Genomic DNA, 18,103 nt, shown 5'->3' with positions numbered 1-18,103 from the left:
ACAAAGAGATTATAAAGTCAAGGTCTAAATGTGCCCATCGTTAAAAATTAAGTGGCAGATTACAGCATGCAAGAAGTATTAGCAAAACACTGGAACAAGAGACAACTCCATACACTGACAAGCCTGGACCATGCAAGGGGATGGGGCAGCCCGGGAGAGGAGCCGGCAAAATTCTGTGGAGCCAGGTCCGCTCCAATTGAGGCTGACTGTCAGAGGGAAAATACACCAGCCTTGTTACTTCCGTGGGACAGGCAGTGGGACTCAGTGAGAATCACTGGCCTCCTTTGGGCAAGCATAATGACCCAAACAGAGCCCCCCAGAGCACCACAGGCCATGATAGAGGACAGCAGGCAGAGCCAGAGACTCTGTGGACATCTCAGCTCAGTACAACTGGAATCAAACCACACACAGCTTCCCAGAGCATGTCAAATCCTTACATCTGTTAGTTCAGGCCTTACACTGTTCAGTGTTACAAAATGTAGAAATCCTGAACTGCTCTAAAACACATTGAGAGCAAGCTCTGCACAGGAATAGTAGCAAGATACTTCTCCACATGCTCTGCTATCCAAGACTGGCAAGGAAAAAAATAAGATAAAAGAAAGAGAAGCGAGATTTCGTAGGAAAATTTCCCCAGAAGGAAATGTTTAGACATCTGCAAAACAAAGTAAACTTGGGAAAGAAAAGTTACACATGCAACTATTATGTTAAGCAGAAAAAATAAGGAAAAACAGGGAAAAGCTGACTAATGGAAGGATCAATGGGAAAGCAGCAGGTAGTATTTTAGTCTACTTGGCGGGTTTTGCTCAAGTTAAGTTTTTTTTCTCAAAAACTGTAAGCCTACATTCCTCTTAAAAATTAAAATAATAATTGCATTAGTCAAATTTATAAACATCCTCCTAATACAAAGTGTTTTGGCTACAAGCCAAGTTGTGAATTTCACAGTGCACAGTATAGAAACATGCATTAGAAATACACCACCACCACGGTAACTGACCACACTGGGTACCTATACCTTATTAGCAAACACTTTGCAGTAAGTTAGCCCAATTATGCTCATCTGCATGGGAGGAACACACTTTTGCTTTGTTCTAAACACAGGTGACTGTGACTGTATGTGCAGAAGGCCACCAAAAGGATTAGAGTCAGAAGCAATAAACAGTGGTTTTACAGCAAACATGGGGTGTGCCTCTCTACCTGTCACATTAGGTCTGGAAGGCAAGAATATTAACAGGTCTGGAACTAAATCAAGGTGTTCACATTACAAAACAGAGAAATCTTGATCTCTTGCAAGTGTTAGTCTGTAAATTGCCATTCTCCCAATCACCCAGGTTAATGAATTTTCAATTAGCACCACCTGACCTTAATTGTGCCCTGTATAAGGCACCATGGGTGTGCTGCCCTTAGTTGTGCTGAGCTTCACTTTTGACACCTGAGACAGCAAAAGGCAACAGGAAAAATAAAGGCGGCATAAAACAGAGAGGGAGATGAAGGCATAACAGAATAATTATCTCTGAATGGCAAGACCTTGGAGAATCTTGAATTTGTCCCTTATAGCAGACACAGTGAGCATGCATTTGGGTACTCCTTGTAGCATCTCGTTTGAAAGGATGTGTTCAGAATCTAACAAGCAAAATGAGACTCAATGAGATCTTAACTGCCCAACTGTGAACAAATGAATAAAGTATTCTTTGGGCAAAGAACAATCTTTCAAAATATGAAGTAGATGGATTATCTGTGTTTTGGGAAGTTTTTCTTAGATATATTTGAAAGAGGGAGGTGTTTTCCTCATACCGATTGAAGACAGTCCTTTTTACAGTGAACAAATTAAACACTCAGGACAGAGAAAAGACTACTGTGCATCTCAGGAGGTAGAGCCCCTCCCATTTCCACAGAATCAAATTAAATTTCAACGTCCAGTGATACTTTGTTTACAGAAGAACCTTGAGAGATTCATTGTCCTTTTTTTGTCCTTACAATTATGTGATGTCCTTCTGTGTATCTTGAGAAATTATTTATTGCATACTAGCAATTCCTATTTGTAACACAGATCTCCATGACTATCTGAAATTCTAAAAAAATGCTATAAATACAATAGTATATCTTTTTAAAATACCAACTGTGCCTTTTTTCTTAGGCATTTTTTCCTAAGAAAACAAACTTTTTCAATTGAACTGTTTGCCATCTCTTTTCCCATGCTTTTGGATTGGTTACCAAATTTAGGTCAAATATGATAGACCTCTAGAAATCTCAGCATGTTTTCAACTTCAAGAAATTGTTGCGAAGTTACTGGCTCACCCATTTTTAATTTGTGGAGGCACTAGTAAAACACCCTGGCTGGAAGGAGCATCAATGTCATCTCCCTGCTGAGCCACAGCACGCTCTGCCCTGCTTGCTGAGGGGGATGAGCCAAGGCTGACAAGGTGGGAGAGAGCTGTTGCACAAGGTGAAGGGACATGCTGGAAAGTTCTGCCACTTGGCAGCAGCCTGCCCACATGAACTTCTTAAGCCAGCTTTGACACCAAAGCACTGGAGCAAAGCTGCCTCTGAGGTAAGTGGAGACTAATCTGCCTAAAGCATGTCTCACTATCACTGTTAACACCTTCTCATGTAAACTACAATTTTTCAAAACTGCCGTTGCCTTTCTTGCCACACAGTTTAACATTTTTCACTGCCAGTCTGATTTCCTAGTTATTGAAGTTCCCTGGGCCAGACTTACACTGTAGTTTCACTGAAAGTAAATTTGTCACCAATTCACTCAGAATTGTTTAACACAGCTTCTCTAAGTTTACACAGTTCATTTCATTTGGATTCTTTGGAAGTTTCAGGGCAATCCATTTACCTGTGTTATGCATGAGATGAAGAAATATACCTTTTCTTGGATTTGCAGAAAGTGATGAAATCTTGATATATGGATGGCCCTCAACAGGAAGCATTCTGAGTATTTTATTTTTAACATGGCTTTAATCAGGTAGCATAAAAATTCTTGGGGTTTATTTAGATGAGCAATTGCCAGCAGCACGACAGATTTGATAAAGAGCAGCAGTAACCCCAAGGCAGTGAACTTCAAACTTTTGCTTAAAATCTCACAGAGAGTGTATGTAGCAGCAGGACTTACACTGAACCCAAAACTTGAGGAAAAAGTAACATTATCATTCTCACAGCAGTACTCTTTCACCTCTGTTGGATACCTGCTAGCAAAAGCCCCATCTCGTGCAGTTATCCCACTCCTGCAGAAATGATGCATCCTATACCCACACAGAAGCCATCTGCTGATGGACATGCCCCATGTGTTGCACTCATGCATTAGAAAAACTTGGACCATAATTTAGCAAGCTACATTCCTGTACTGAGTACTACATTACTATTAGAATCAGACAACTTCCAAGCCAGCAGGCACTGCAGAAAAGTTATGAATCCCAAGGGGGGCAGCCATGTCAGCTTTCACACTGTCATATGCTTTCTCATTTGAAAAGGTGATGTGTTTTCTTATTTTTAGTTATTTATCTGAGGCACCAGTGCCAGGTGTATTGACTCATGGTTTTAGTTTTAAAAAGCTTGCTTCTCTAGCTTGAACCTGGGGTCTGGGGAAGATTCAGAACTGACAGAAGTCATGACAGCTTCTCATAGTGCACTTCCACATGTAGCTGCTACAGTTAATGATATTTAAGGCTGTTCAGGAACCTGGAGATTCCTTCAAACCTGACAACAAACCAGCTTCAGTGGAATTTCTCCCGTGCTTGGAAATCTTCCACAGGAACCACACCAGTTTACGACAGAAAGAACAGAAAACTAACCAGACCACAACAGACCTGAGACCCAGCCTCAATGGGTTAAAATCTTTTGTAACTCTCTAGGAGCAACAAGAGATACCACATCTGCCTTAATCCACAGCTGCTGACAATGTCAGTACTTTTGTTTTTACCTTAATTACTGAGATTACTGGTTCCATTTCCACCTAATAAAACAGAAAACTTTTGAGTAAAAACTACGGAAGTACTTAAAAATATATATATCTGCTTTCAGGCTCCAGTTATTCACATCTTTACAATGGAAAGATGTGGCTACTTAACTGGAAGAAGACCTTAGTGAAAGAATTTCATTCAACTTGTTAACAGCTTATCTTTTTATTTTGTCTTCATTGAACATTAGTTAATAGGACTCTGAGACGGGCTGTATAATGCCTTCAAAGAACAAAAGGCTTCTGTGCACACAAATAAAAGAAAGAACAGAAAGTTGCAGGGCTGAATTACCTGACAAAGTGAATCCTAAAAAACAATTATATAGCAGTCTAAATCAACCACGTAAAACAGAGAAGAAATGCCACTCAAGACAGAGGTGGAAGAAGTACTACACCCTGTCTCATACATTTTGTTGGGCGTTGGTTCTCTAACTAAAGTCTTCTTGTTACCTTGCTGGATTCCTCAAGTTGAGTGCCTCGTTTCCAGGCCTCAGAGAACATAGAGCTGACAATGCTTTGGGAACGGACATGTCCAGCTGGATGGGTGTCAGAAACTCCACTGTCAGACTGATTAGAATGATTTGACTGGGATTCTGTTCAAAAAAAAGTTAGAAACAGTTAGTGTATGCTTCTGAATGTAAGAGTAATGTCAGTATGCTTATAGTGCAACTCTGTGTGACTTGTTAAACATGTTATGCCCGCAGAGGACAGTGCTCCCAGTAATGACCATATAAACTCTAGCTCATATCCAGGCCATTACCATCTGGAAAATAAAACAGTGCAACAGATGCCTGGTATTAACCAAACCTGAAGCTGCACAAGGATGAGAGCATGTCAGATATGTTTCAAAGTAAAACACTGCAGCTGTATGGGTTCAGAACCATGCTACAGCCCCTACACTTTGGGAAAAGACCCATTTCATGCAGTGCACGCAGCCTGCTCCCTCAAGCACTCCTTCCCAGCACAAGCTTAGAAACAGACCCTGGCAACCTACACCAGCCAAGGCAGGACACTGCTGCCAACGACCCATTCCTCAACACAAGAGAAGGACTGATGTGCATCCTGCAAGTAGCCAACACAGATGATACTCTGGGTCCACAGGGTGTCTCGACAAGACAGCAGCAGGCACTGCCAGACCAATTTATTCAGCCTGGCACCTGCTTTCTGTGCAATCCCAAACTGTCCTTGCACAGGCTGGAATGCAACTTTGGCAGAACATGCATGGCTGGTGGGCTGTGGCTCAGCTCCCTACAAGAATTGACACTCTATCAGAAAAACACCCAGCTTGGATGGAGAAATTGTCAGTAACCAAGAATTTACCGCTATCCCACACAGTTAAAACAACAAGGTACCTTCCCAGTTAGGCTGCATTTGCTTAGCTCATTCTTACAGGCTACTTTCTGAACCTGTTCAATTCAGTAGCGTTACTTCCTGACCCGTATCTGTGGTGGACAAAACACCTTCACACAATAGCACATTTTCAATAACGAACCAGGTCCCTGAAGGTTCAAAATCACCCACCAAAGCATCAGTCAGCTCTGAACAGTGAAATTACACTGTATAAACCATATATCAATTTTTAAACTGTTATGTGCAACAAGAAACCAGCCCCAGTTCTGCTGAGAGATAAACAGAAGCACATTAATGCAGGCATGCACAATTTGACATAGGAACAGAAACAGTATTTTCAAGTTTTCTCTAAAGAGATTGTTTGGATCTTTGCCTTTGGGCAGGGGCTGTTTCTCATTTTCCAATTTCAAATATTTCAGTCAACAAAGCAGTTGAAGAACTATGCATATATATTCTATGAATCATTACAACATAAATTTGATTTTTCAATACGTGAACACAGAGGCATCAGGAATTTGAAATTATGATCCCTTCTCTCAGTATCAGACAAATGTTTCTTTGGAGGTGAACAACAAAGTACTGCATATTTCAAATACATACACCATTGCAAGTAATATAGCAAAATAGGTTTTTACTTGTATGTGCATTATCTATAGATGAATGTAATAGATAAAGTCTATGTTTTAGACTAAATATAGCATAAAAGACTTTGGAGAAACAGTCCATTTCCTGCGAAAGTCCCTCTTGAGGTGTCCAGACAGCGGATGATAACAAAGGCAATTGAATCTTTGTATTATGAGATAGATGACACTGTTACCTGGCAAACTAGATGAGCTGGAGCCTGACTTGATACTGGAGCTAGACAAGGAGGTCCAGTCATATGCTGATTCTGTTCTCTTCAATGCTTCCTGATAGTTCATGTATAGTTGCTTCCCGTACTAAGCAAAATGACAAAGAAGTTTAACAACTCTATATAGGCTGTGCACCCTTTTCAGACTGTTGAGCTCCACCTCTGGCTTCTTTAATCCATCTTTCCTCCTGCCAGCCCCCCCAAAGCAACACAGGCTCTCTGTTAAGGAGTTCAGGCAATATTAATTGTATTAGTGAATTGCTGAAAGAAAGAAAAACAATTTATTTATGCTAGAAGAGACACTGTCAAACAAGAAATGGCCCAATGAATAAACTAAGACAAGCTGAGGATCTTGGAAATCAACTCTATTTTCTAAATTCTCTTCTCCCGCAAGCCTTCTTTTTTAAAATCTGAAAGGAGCTGGCTAAAATCTACCCATGATGAATGTCAGAACTGTGTCATGTGACAGGGGTGCAGCAGAAATAAGAAGAACAGGCCTAATTGCTGAATTATTGTAACAAAGCCTAATAATTTTACTAAGGAATGAAAAATGTAAGAAGATTTTACAGTTCATGTTCAGAATAGTTAAACAGAGGGAAGTTAGATTTACCATGTATTTTGCTAAGTAACTGTAAATGGTTTTAAGCAGGTGATGACAACTACTCATGACAACAGTGTAAGACTGCCTGGAGGTTACCTTAGCAATGCGGATGCCATTGATCCACTGGTGTAGAGTTCTTACATCATCACAGCAAAGATATTTGATATACTGGGATTTCTTCTGGATCTGAGGATGCTGCAAAAAAATTGTACATTCTCATCAAAGTTTTAATAGCTAGGAATGCAAGGAAAACATTTATTTTTTGAGGCCTATACAGATAAACCTAATGCTGGAAGCTCTTCAACAGCTGTCTGTACTTAAGCCCACTTAAAAATGTTTCAGAATATTTCAGGACGTGACTTTCAATGCGGATTGCTTCACACACAGACTGGCAGTGTGTCCAGCATGCACCCATTTCAAGTTTGAAACACTAAGAAGGGCAAGTCTTCCACTATTTTAGGGCTGCAGTACTTTCTACCTACCAAGAGTCTTCTGTACCTATGGACCGACTCACCACTTGACAGAGACAACTGGTATTTTATCTTTATCTCACATAAAAAAATCCCAAACTAGAGGAAAACAAACACATTGGTCTTCTCTGCCTTTGCAGGCTTAAGTGAGACGCTCCCAAATGACATACTGTTAAGCATAACTCCATTTTCAGCTTGTAAAGACTTCAAGGTACCCACCCTACTGATATAGGGCTATCATCTAAAAATACTTGCTGCTCTCACATGCATGTATAGAAAATGAAAAGGCACTGTATATATCAATTCAGCAGTCAAGAAACAAATGCATGTTTTTCAAAGATCAGTTACTGGAAATCATTCTGGATGGATTATTCAGTTGTTTCCTGTCCATGCTGTAGAAGTTACAGGTGTCTCAGCTGTTGGGGTAACTGAAGACTGCGGTTCTTATCATTTCCTCTGTTAGCTTACAGCTCAGTGACATAACAGTTTTGCTAGGCGATCATAGGTATTTAAGTTTTACTGAAGACTGTCTGAAACATATATCAAAGAACTTTTAAGCTGTTTCAGAATATTTTATCCTGTTGCCTTCCAACACAATTATTTATAAATGAACAAGTTTATGTCCATAGAATATATAACAAATAACAGCAGATAGTTGTTTTTCAGTTTTCACTACCAGCCTCCTTCACATATGTGTTGTATAACAAAGAGTCTATAGAAGCAAATACAACTACTTTGCTAACAAGCCAGCTTCTTCCTGGACTTGTTCAAAAATTGGTTACATAGAAATAAAAGAACTTCTCAGAAATCTGACATTTAGGACCAAGGAGTCAACTTTATATACTAGCACACAAATATTACATTTAACAGTAGCACAGCACCTGACTTGAGCACACTAGGTTTTGATATAAACAAAGGAAGTGAAGATAAAGACAAATCCAGTCTGGACGTCAGTAGAGAGCTGGGCCTTCAGTTTGTATTTGCCATTCACCTGTCCCAAAGGACATACTTCCCAGCTTAGTGAGTCATTATGGCACAAAGCTCTATTTCTATTAAAAAAAGAAGTGTGGTTTCTATATATTTGTACTAATTGAAAACACTGATGTAACATTATAAGAACTTATGAAGGCAGAATCCTGCTTAATATAATAATTTGGTGATTCATCAGTTCCACACAGAAAACATAGCTTCACTTGGTGTAAGCTGCCCAACTAAATCTACCCCATTAATTTACTTAAAGGGACAATTTTTACACATTTTTGTGTCTTCATTAATTTTACCATCAAATTTTACGCTCAGAATGGCAATAATTTTTAAAAAAAAATCTACTACTCTGTGTGGTCAAAAAGTCTGAAAAAGTAATTTACTATTAACCTGTCCAAATGATACAGACAAAAGTGACATGTAAGCAGAAAAAATTAATTTACTTCAAGGAATTTATATCTACCTTTGAATACTGATATTTTTATTTGCATTCAATGTCCTATAAGAACATGGGAAATACTTCCAGTTTCAGCTGTGTACTTTCCACTAACATCATGTCCCATATTTAATATTCAGTGTCTCCTCAGTGGGCTCAAAGACATGTTGCCCTGTCCACTGGAAAATGAAATCCTTTTTCAGGCAGTGGACAGGCAGCCACATGCTCCAGGCACAGTAAACGGTCTAATGTACTGACATATACAACACCAAATGAGCTCCAGATCAGGGAGGGGAAAAGTGCAGCTATAACCATCTCTTATCACTGGCACCATTTCAAATCCATGAAGACACTTTACTTGCTGTGAACACAGTGTGAAAGCCTGTTTTAAAATAGCTTGGTACCCAGCTATCTTGCACGAACTGGCACCATTCTGAACACTATGTGGGAGTCAACAGAAACTAGGAGATGTGTTGATGCAATTAAAATAAGTTGATGCACTCAAGTTATTAGATCAGTTTAAGATCAGGTCACTGGTTTTATAACATTTTTTGCTACTTCTTTCTACCTGTCCTTTATACTCAGAAGTTGCCTCCTTTACAGCATCCCCATTCCCTCAGGTTGAGCAATAAAGGGTAGACTTGAATATTTAATATCAATTTCTGCACTACTCTGGACCTACACTGAGAAGATAACTCCCTGGAATTAGCATTTCAAGGGGTATTATCTCTTTGAGCCTAAACAGTTGTAAGGTGTAGAGTTGCCAAATGGAAAAGAAGACTTTAGGTTTTAGAGTATGATGAACAATTAAATAGACTGGCACTCATCAGTCTGGAAATAAAACAGTTCAGGGCAATATGAAAATGTTTATGGAGTCACAACCAGCACAGAGAACAGGCAACAACTGTTCACAAACTAGTCACATTGTATACAAGAACTAGAGGAAACAAAAAGCAGCTGATGGTTCAGAACAAGTAAGAGTGAATTCAAGGTATAGGCAACTGCTGGAGTGTTACCTTTAGTACTAAACAATAGTCTGTGGGTGCCTTGTATTTGTTCCGATAGTCCTGTCCATAGTAAACACTGACATGGTCTAGCTGTAGAAAGCACACAAGATCCCGTGAGACCTATTAAATACAAAAACAGTCATTTACAAAGTATCTTTATAAAAAAATCCACATGCATTGACACAATCAGTCTAATGCTAAGATCCAATACTAATGTAAGGTCTACTTAAGGTCAAACACCAGTTTCAATCTGATTGGAAAACTACCAACAGAAGGAGGAGATACAGCTATGCACAAACTCTTGCATCACACCTTCATTTTTAACCAGGATATCCTTTTTCAAATTCAGTCTGCTTTTTGTGTTTTGTCTGCATTTTGCCATTTGACAACATTTTACACTGGACTACTAATGTTTACTCAGAGTGGCTATCAGGAGAAAGTAAGTATGATTGGTTCATCAGGAAGTTATCAGCTGCTGGTTACATTTCACCTTGGTAATAATCAAGGTTTCCAAATTCCAGTGTGACTGTGAGTAGAATTCTAAAGATCTTTGGAAGTGAGTGTAGGGCAAAGAATTTCAACAGGCTATTTGCATACAGGTTGTCTGAATGAAGCAAAAGAACATCTGACATGCATTCAGCTCTAAAGGGAGCTGTTGCGATGATAGAGATTTCCTCTTCGTTCCCAGCTGCGTGGGAGATGAACTTCCTGTACTGGGAATCAGTTGATGCTGTCAAGACTTGATGGATTCATGGATGACTTGAACTCACACTAGTTCACCCTTGAAGCTGTAACATATTTGTAGTGGCTTTTTACTTATTTTACATTACTGATACAGAGAACAGCAGTAAGTAATCCTGAAGAAATGCAATTACACTTACCAGTTTCAAAAAATGTAGCACCATTTGGTCCAAAAAGAATCCCATTTATATGAACTAACTAAACACAATGAAATTATGCAGACTGGTTATGGAGTTGGTCTGATACTTCAACATTTGCAGAGCAATTTGGTTTTCCATCTGAATTCTGCTTACGCAAAGATAGCTTCTGAGCTCCACCAAAAACTTTTCCTCAAGTATTTCTGAACATCTAACCCTAAGCTAACTCAAGAAGCAGACCGCTGTACTCTTGTATTTTTAAAGTGGGGTTACACCCTTCACATCAAGTGCTGCCACAATAATTCACACAGTATTTCCATGATAAAGCCTTTTAATTAAGGGATGTGGCACTTGGAAAGGCACAGTTAAGCTAAAACTTAAAGCCAACTCTTGTCTGCACTGTTTACCAGCAATAAACAATTCAGAACAATTGCTTTAAGTAGCATACCTTCGCCTTCCCTTTAGGGACATAGTAGATTCCAGAAGCCCGAAGAAGGAAGTAACGTTTCTTCCAGGATTTCTTACCATCCTCTTTCAGCCACAAAACTCCCTCAATCTCTGGAAAATAAACACAGTGGTTTGGGAAACAGACAGAACAGAGAGCATGCACTGGTTTGTTTAGAATGACTGGAATTCTTTATCCAAGGAATGCACTCATAGCAGGGACAGCTCTTTTTTCACATGAGATATGAACTGCAGGTTAATCACAGACGCAATAAGGTAATTCAGACAAACATGATAGATAGGGTGTCTGAGCATTTGCTCAGTGCAACAATGACAAAAAGATCATTAGCAGCTACTGTAAAGATTTTCTATCCACTGCTTCTCAGTAATAGGTACCCCAATGGCTTTACTGGCTTTAAGGTCACACGGTCACCTTACATAGCCTCATACACAAAACCTAACTGTGCATCCATCAGACACAGCTGCAATTCATTTCAGGAGTACTTCGCTGATACTAACTGCCCACAACACTACAACTTCTGCTAAGGTTCTATTTATAAAGAACTAACAGAGAAAAACCAAATGCTTTAAATACACTCCAGATTAATATGCAACACAGAGACTTATGAATAATCCTACAAGACAAAGAATTAAGCAGAATTACAACTCTCTGCACGTTGTGGCTTCAAACAATTTTTTCATCCAGCATATACATACAAACACTTATTAAAACCCATATTAGCAATATATTAATAACATGCATATGCTACTTCTAAGTTAAACTGTATTAAGTTTAAACCAAAATTCAATACCCCAAATATTTACTTTTGGGTAACTATGTAAATCATAATCATTATTCTGGAAATCAAGTGGAACCTATGGCAGTTCAGCCATGACACAGAAATATTTAGTTTTAATCTTATGAAGGCTATATTTACTGTTTGCTTTATTTGCTCCACACTTTTATGCCCTTAGTTCTGTAAACTGCTTAATGTGTTTGATAATAACTAGTTTTCTGTCATGCATTTCTTAAAATTCAGTATTTGTTTTTATTTTAAAATGTAATTAAAAAAAATTTTTTCTACTTTGCTTATTATCAATATTTAAAATATTAACTTAGACCAGCTTAACCCATGCTCTAGAATTCTGTAGAAATTAAAATTTGAAAAGTGCTAGTAAAAAAATCTCTACCACCACAGGTCAGAAACCCAGCTGACAGTTCTGCAAATTTCAACTTGGAATTATTAGGTTTAGCCATGGCTACAGGCAACCTCAATTTGATTATCACTGTGTATGGTATTTTAGATATTAAACAAAATACAGAAACTTTTTTTTTAACTGATCAGAGCTGAAACAGTGTAACATTAAAACAGCCATTTATCTCAAATACAACACATTCCATTCACAGTCTTCCAGAATTACATTCAGTTCCGTCCATCAATTTTAATCACCACAACCTTTTGCAGTTTGTCTTCAAGCTCCAAAATGACCACTATATCCTTTTTGGTTTGATATTCTTACCTCTAGCAGCACCTCTTTATTTCTGTCTGCCATCTCAGAGGTTTCTTTCTTCCCCAGAAGATAGTTCTGTAATAAAAGAAAGTTTAATATTTCTATAGGCATTCTGAAATCAAGCCAAATGGCATTTCTTGTTTGCTTTTCTGTAGCAGTAAGAAGAAACCACAGTTTTAAACTAAGAACAATGCATGAACTGAACAAAACTTTGTAGACTGAAACTGTAAGACTGCTAAATAATACATTGAACTAACTTATCATCAACTTTACCAGAAATATCAGTCCATACTCTTACCTAACAGACTCATAACATCATCATCCTGACTTTCCACAAATCAAACAGCTCTCTGTTACAATGCATCCAGAAATAAAAATACTATGAACTTGTAAATACTATAATAAAAATATAAAAAAATCCCCAGAGATCTGCTACATACTCCCATTATATCTGTGTTCAAAGAAGCACACACAGAGGCAATGTACTTCTTTCCACCTTGTTCTGAGTTTTGCTGACTAGAAATGTTTATTTTCACAAAGAATTGCTAAATAAAATACTCGTCGACTTCTTAAAAGGAATCTAATTACGCACAGGCACCATAACTTATTAAATAAGTTTTGTACTCTTATTCAGTTTGGAAAAGACTAGGACAATGAAAAGTATCATCTTCCTAACCCCTAGCTCTAATACTGGAAAAAACCCAAATATTCACAAAGTTTATCCAGTTCAATATTTTAAACCAAGGAGAAATATATTTGGTTTATGCTGGTATCTTACTCCTGCGACAGTGCTTACTAAATGTACTGATAGTAAACCTATAATCTACAAACTTTTAAAAAGAATGTAGAGTTTTGATGCTTCAGTGCAAAGCACTTGCATAAGACCTGGTTTTCAGATCTTGCTTAAAAATAAATGAAATCAAGTAAACTGATGTTGTCCCATAGGACAAGCATGCAAAACACCCAGTTTAAATCCAATAAATTAGCATATAGCCGCCATACAGATATAAAAATAATCATATGCTCAAAAGGGAATACGTTAGGTAAGAGTTAAGACAGATCAAGTGATATTACATCCAGTTCTTTTCAATTCAGATTCTTCAAAGAGCCACCTTCTGCTTTTCTGTTTCTTTTCCTTCACTCCCTTACAATACTGAACTGCTGCCAGATACCAAGTCTGTAGCTATCATTTGAGAGAAGAGAGGGCCATTTGACAGGAAGAGGCCTTCAGTTTCTCAGCCAAGGAGCAGGAAACAGCTGAATATAGGCAGGTCCCAACTTCCACAGGAAGGGACACATGCTCTCTTCTCTTCACTGGCCATTTGACCACGGAGTAGCTACTCTCTTAAGAGTTTGTCTTCCCCTTCTTGCCAGCAATTTAAGAACGTACAGTGGAGAGACATTACTATCAGCAGTATCTGTCAACACCTTTCTTGCATATTTACATAATTGAGCAGCACTAAGTATTGGTATAAATCCCTGGAAACTGCCTGCCTTCACGTGCATTAAAACTACTCACAAACACATTAGCAAACAGATTGCTTCAGCTCATGGTTGTGTCTTAGGGATTGACTTTGTGCCAACAACACTGTGGATGTACGTAGCGCTGAAGTGTAAAGTTGCCTGGCACTTTAACACATACACAAGTACCAAAATGAAAGTATGGAAATAAATGCTACCAAAAGAGTAAGAAACTGCAATCAGCCACACATGCATTCAGTACGAATCTCAGGCTTACCTGTGGATTCTTGAAAAGTGCGTATTTTTCTATACGTTCCACGAACATTAGTTTATTTTGACTATCTCTTGTCCAGTTCAGGAGATTTTCAACTAAATTTTCATGATCCTCAAAGATCCTTTCTGCAGCAATAAGAAGAGAGCAAATACATTGGAATCCGTTGCATTTTGTGATAGAAACTAATCTGTAGTCATATCTAAGAGACAAGACATATATGCAGAGAAAATAGAGTTCAAGATCTACTACACTAGGGAAGAAGTTTATGCTAAGAGACTAAAAGAACTTAGTCCACTTCCCAACATGCCTTGTTTAATTTTATACATACAGTCACTCAACACGGACTTTTGTATCTTCAAGTTTATAGCTCCATCAGCATATGAAGTGTTTCTATTTTTTTAATCTGAGAAGGCCTACCATCCCACAGGAACACTGCAGACTCAAATGATAACACTTCAAATTTTATGAGCACAAATAAGGTTATCACATTTATGTGTTTTCTGGTCTACACAATTCCCAGAGGAATGCACTGGGTAGCTTTTTTGGCAGAAAACTTCTTTCTACATCCCCAATGATTATCTCACTCAAAGTAAAAAAATAGTAATGGGCAATGATCAGAGGGAAAACAAAAGGCTTCTGAAATGTGAAATACCCACGGCTAGTAGGGATATTGTAAATAAGTCTGAAAACTGACACTGTCTACTTCCTATGATCTCTCTTGCTCAATAAATGATGTACCAACAATGGCTTCTGAGAACTTTGGTTCTCAGACAAAGCTCAGTCAGAATTTTGGTTCTCAGTCAAAGCTCTGAGCTTTGACTCTCCACTGAAACTACTAGTGCACTAGTACTAGCACTTCAGAATACTGAAAACAGACAAAAGAGAACAGAGTAAGGAAAAAGAGGAAAATTTACTGAAATGGTAGAAAATAGCTAAAAATCCTCATTCTAAAATAAATAAGAAGAAATCTTTGGGAAACCATTAGACCAACTTTCTTATCCTTTTAAACACACTGAAGTAGAACCTAGCTGTTTACCATTTATTCCTTCTTCATATAGGCCACACAGTGGCATTTCAGGAAATTAATTTTTTCAGAATCCCCTGGGACCTGCTTGACCTTTCAATCGCACCTCAAAGTAGAACATGATTTTCTCCCACGAAATCAATTCCCCCACATTCTTACAGAGGGTATATGGCTGATCACATCCCAACCTAGAAGCTATCGCTAATGAGGACTCAGATGACATCTCAACATCTTAGTGTGAATGCAACAAAATGCCATCTGCAGGGAGTGTCACATGGCAACACATTACTGAGGTCTCAGTGCATTCTGAGAAGCTTCTGAGTTATGAATTATAACTTCCATCAAGCTCTATAACAACACAGCAATAATGTCTTCCAATAAATTTAAAAAGTCATTATTACCTAACAGAAGAATGAAACAAAAAAGCTTCAGATGACTATGATACAAAAGTTTACATCTCACTGCAGCTTCATTAGTGAAACTGGATAGCTTTCAAAACATATCAACTCCCATTACAAGAATGGACTTTATTAAAATTTTAAGTTTTTGAGCCTAGTAAGATATTTTTCATGTGATAGGTACAAGATTCAAAGAATACCCTGTCAGCCCACAACAACCATCTGGCATGCTACACTACCTAAAATAGACAAGGTTTCAACCAAAGAGAGAAGAAACATTAATTTTCATTGTAATTTGAAATCAAGGTATTTGGCTTCAGTTCTGGGTTTTTCTTTAATCAAAGTCAATAGATAAGATGCACCTTACTCCTTCCCCTTAATTTCCATTAAGATGCTATATCCTTTGGCTAAATAAACAATGTGGTATGTGCAATGCAGTGCAAAGGAGCTTTAACTGCTTTTAGAGGAATACTGCTAATTGCATTATAGTATTTAATAGGAAAAAATGTAGATAGGTTTATGCAATAGGAGTTATTACTATCAGTTCAAAATGCTAATTACAAAGAGGAAGAAGCACAATAAGTTTTTTATCTCTTCTTTCTTCTGTGAAGAACATATCAAAACCGAGAGGCTCAGTGGGCACACCTTAGTAAGACTTCTATAATACACAGAATTTAGCCATGCTTTTAACATAAAAGAAGAAATCATTTTCAGATCATTCTGTAATAAGGTCAGTCATGAGCTTTATTACACGAATTAGCACTTACTACATTAATGAACGGGATGATGAACATTATGAAGACAAGTATTTAAATCATTCTGAAGATACAGACTACTGCTGCATCAATGAATAAGAATTAGAAATTCTTATAATTATTACTTACCCATTTGCAATTCAGAGATGGTTTCCACCAATGACCAGTCTAAACTGTAGCCACAATGTGATTTGTCCATCAGATTGTCTAATACTTGTCTCACTGTTTGCCTCTCATCCACCATCATTGTTTTTGAGCTGTCATCAGACATATGGACTCTGATCACCAACTGTTAAGCAGAAAATTAGGAAAACAAAAAGAAGGATTAATCTACCACATTCCAAATAAAAATAAAGTTTTTAAGATCTTGTTTATTCTTCTAAGGTTTTCTTACAGTAGCATAAAATTCAATCAAAACACTCCCTCAAAATGTAAAAAGTCATAAATGATGGCTAGATATTTGTATCATGGACACTTAACACGATACCGTTCTCCTTCAGCATAAGAAAGTAAATATAAAGGCAGCATAAGAAAGTAAATATAAAGGTCTTTCCAACACAAGAAAGTCCTTCAGTTGTGTGTTAAGGAGGAAAAAAATCCTTCCTGTCAAGGTGTCCTGTTCTGATTAATAAAGTGTCTTTCAGACAATTTTTCTCAAATATCTAGGTGGAACAAACATAGATATAGAGCTCTGCACAAGCTTACAAAGAATCTGAATTTTTTGGATGTGCAATTTAAGCTTTCTGCCTACTTCCTACAGTATTTTCTAAAAATGCTCATTATGTAAACAATATAGCAATACTAAATCTTATTTTTCTGGGGAATATGAAGCAGTTGTGTGAAAAAATCTGCTTTTAAAACACAGTGGCTTTTCATAGGCATTTTAAAGAGGTCACTGTCCAGAAACAAAAATCCAGCCCTTTTTTAAAACCAATCTAAAGACATAAGACAACAGATTCTTTTTGCCAATCATTATTACTTCCATTTTTACATCTTGTTCAGCTGGAAAAGATAAAACCTGCTAGTTGTAATACACTGGTTGGCTTGTTAATTCCCATCTTCCAGCCAGGACAGTTTTTCAGCTTTTGATCTACAAACAATTACTGCAAAAGGCATTTTAAGCTATTGAAAAACTCCAGTCATAAAATAAAAATGCTCAGTTTTAAGGGCACTCTCTATTCTTTGAGAGTACATCAAGTAATGGCAGTAGACTTTATCCATTTGGTAATCTCTGTCTTTAGACTGGAATACTTGTCTGTAGTGGTTTGGTCCAAAATACTCATTACTGTTTATCTGCTGTGAGATAAGAATTAGGAGAAATGCAAAGCAGGCACCAAACTTGAAAGAATATAAAGAAGTTTATTAACAGACCTAAAAGAGGGAAAAAAAAATTATACCACCTTCAGAGCTCTCCTCCTCCCCCCACCTTCCTCCCTTCTCCCACTGACAATGTAAAAAGACAACCCTTAAGATGTTCAGTCTGTTCACCACTTCCATAATAACCTTGTTCAGTCCATTTAGAAAGAGAAGTCTCTTCTTGCTCATGCTATGAAAACATTATCACAACGAGACAGCCGCCCACTTCCAAATATTGTTCAGTCCATTTAGGAAGAGGAGTCTCTCTGCCTGCGTGTGAGTCCTTTCCCCCGACTTGCAGCTTTTCCCGCAACTGCTTTCAAGGGTCCACTCTTGAAGTTTTTT

General features: G+C 37.9%; 1 protein-coding gene across 1 annotated transcript in view; it reads right to left on the bottom strand.

Moving 5' to 3' along the window:
- RAPH1 (Ras association (RalGDS/AF-6) and pleckstrin homology domains 1) overlaps positions 1 to 18,103 on the bottom strand; it is a 59,901-nt gene that overhangs the window by 8,086 nt on the left and 33,712 nt on the right. The window contains exons 6-13 of the mRNA XM_017735562.1: positions 16,532 to 16,691; positions 14,229 to 14,350; positions 12,500 to 12,565; positions 10,983 to 11,126; positions 9,666 to 9,776; positions 6,856 to 6,954; positions 6,126 to 6,246; positions 4,392 to 4,551 (exon numbers count right to left, since the gene is read on the bottom strand). Coding sequence (XP_017591051.1) covers positions 4,392 to 4,551; positions 6,126 to 6,246; positions 6,856 to 6,954; positions 9,666 to 9,776; positions 10,983 to 11,126; positions 12,500 to 12,565; positions 14,229 to 14,350; positions 16,532 to 16,691 — 983 coding nt within the window. The remainder of the gene's footprint in view (positions 1 to 4,391; positions 4,552 to 6,125; positions 6,247 to 6,855; positions 6,955 to 9,665; positions 9,777 to 10,982; positions 11,127 to 12,499; positions 12,566 to 14,228; positions 14,351 to 16,531; positions 16,692 to 18,103) is intronic.

The sequence above is a fragment of the Corvus brachyrhynchos genome, unplaced genomic scaffold (assembly GCF_000691975.1).
Source record: "Corvus brachyrhynchos isolate BGI_N302 unplaced genomic scaffold, ASM69197v1 scaffold255, whole genome shotgun sequence".
Lineage (NCBI taxonomy): Eukaryota > Metazoa > Chordata > Aves > Passeriformes > Corvidae > Corvus > Corvus brachyrhynchos.
Note: the sequence above shows the minus strand (reverse complement) of the source record. Positions and strands in the feature narration are given on the sequence as shown.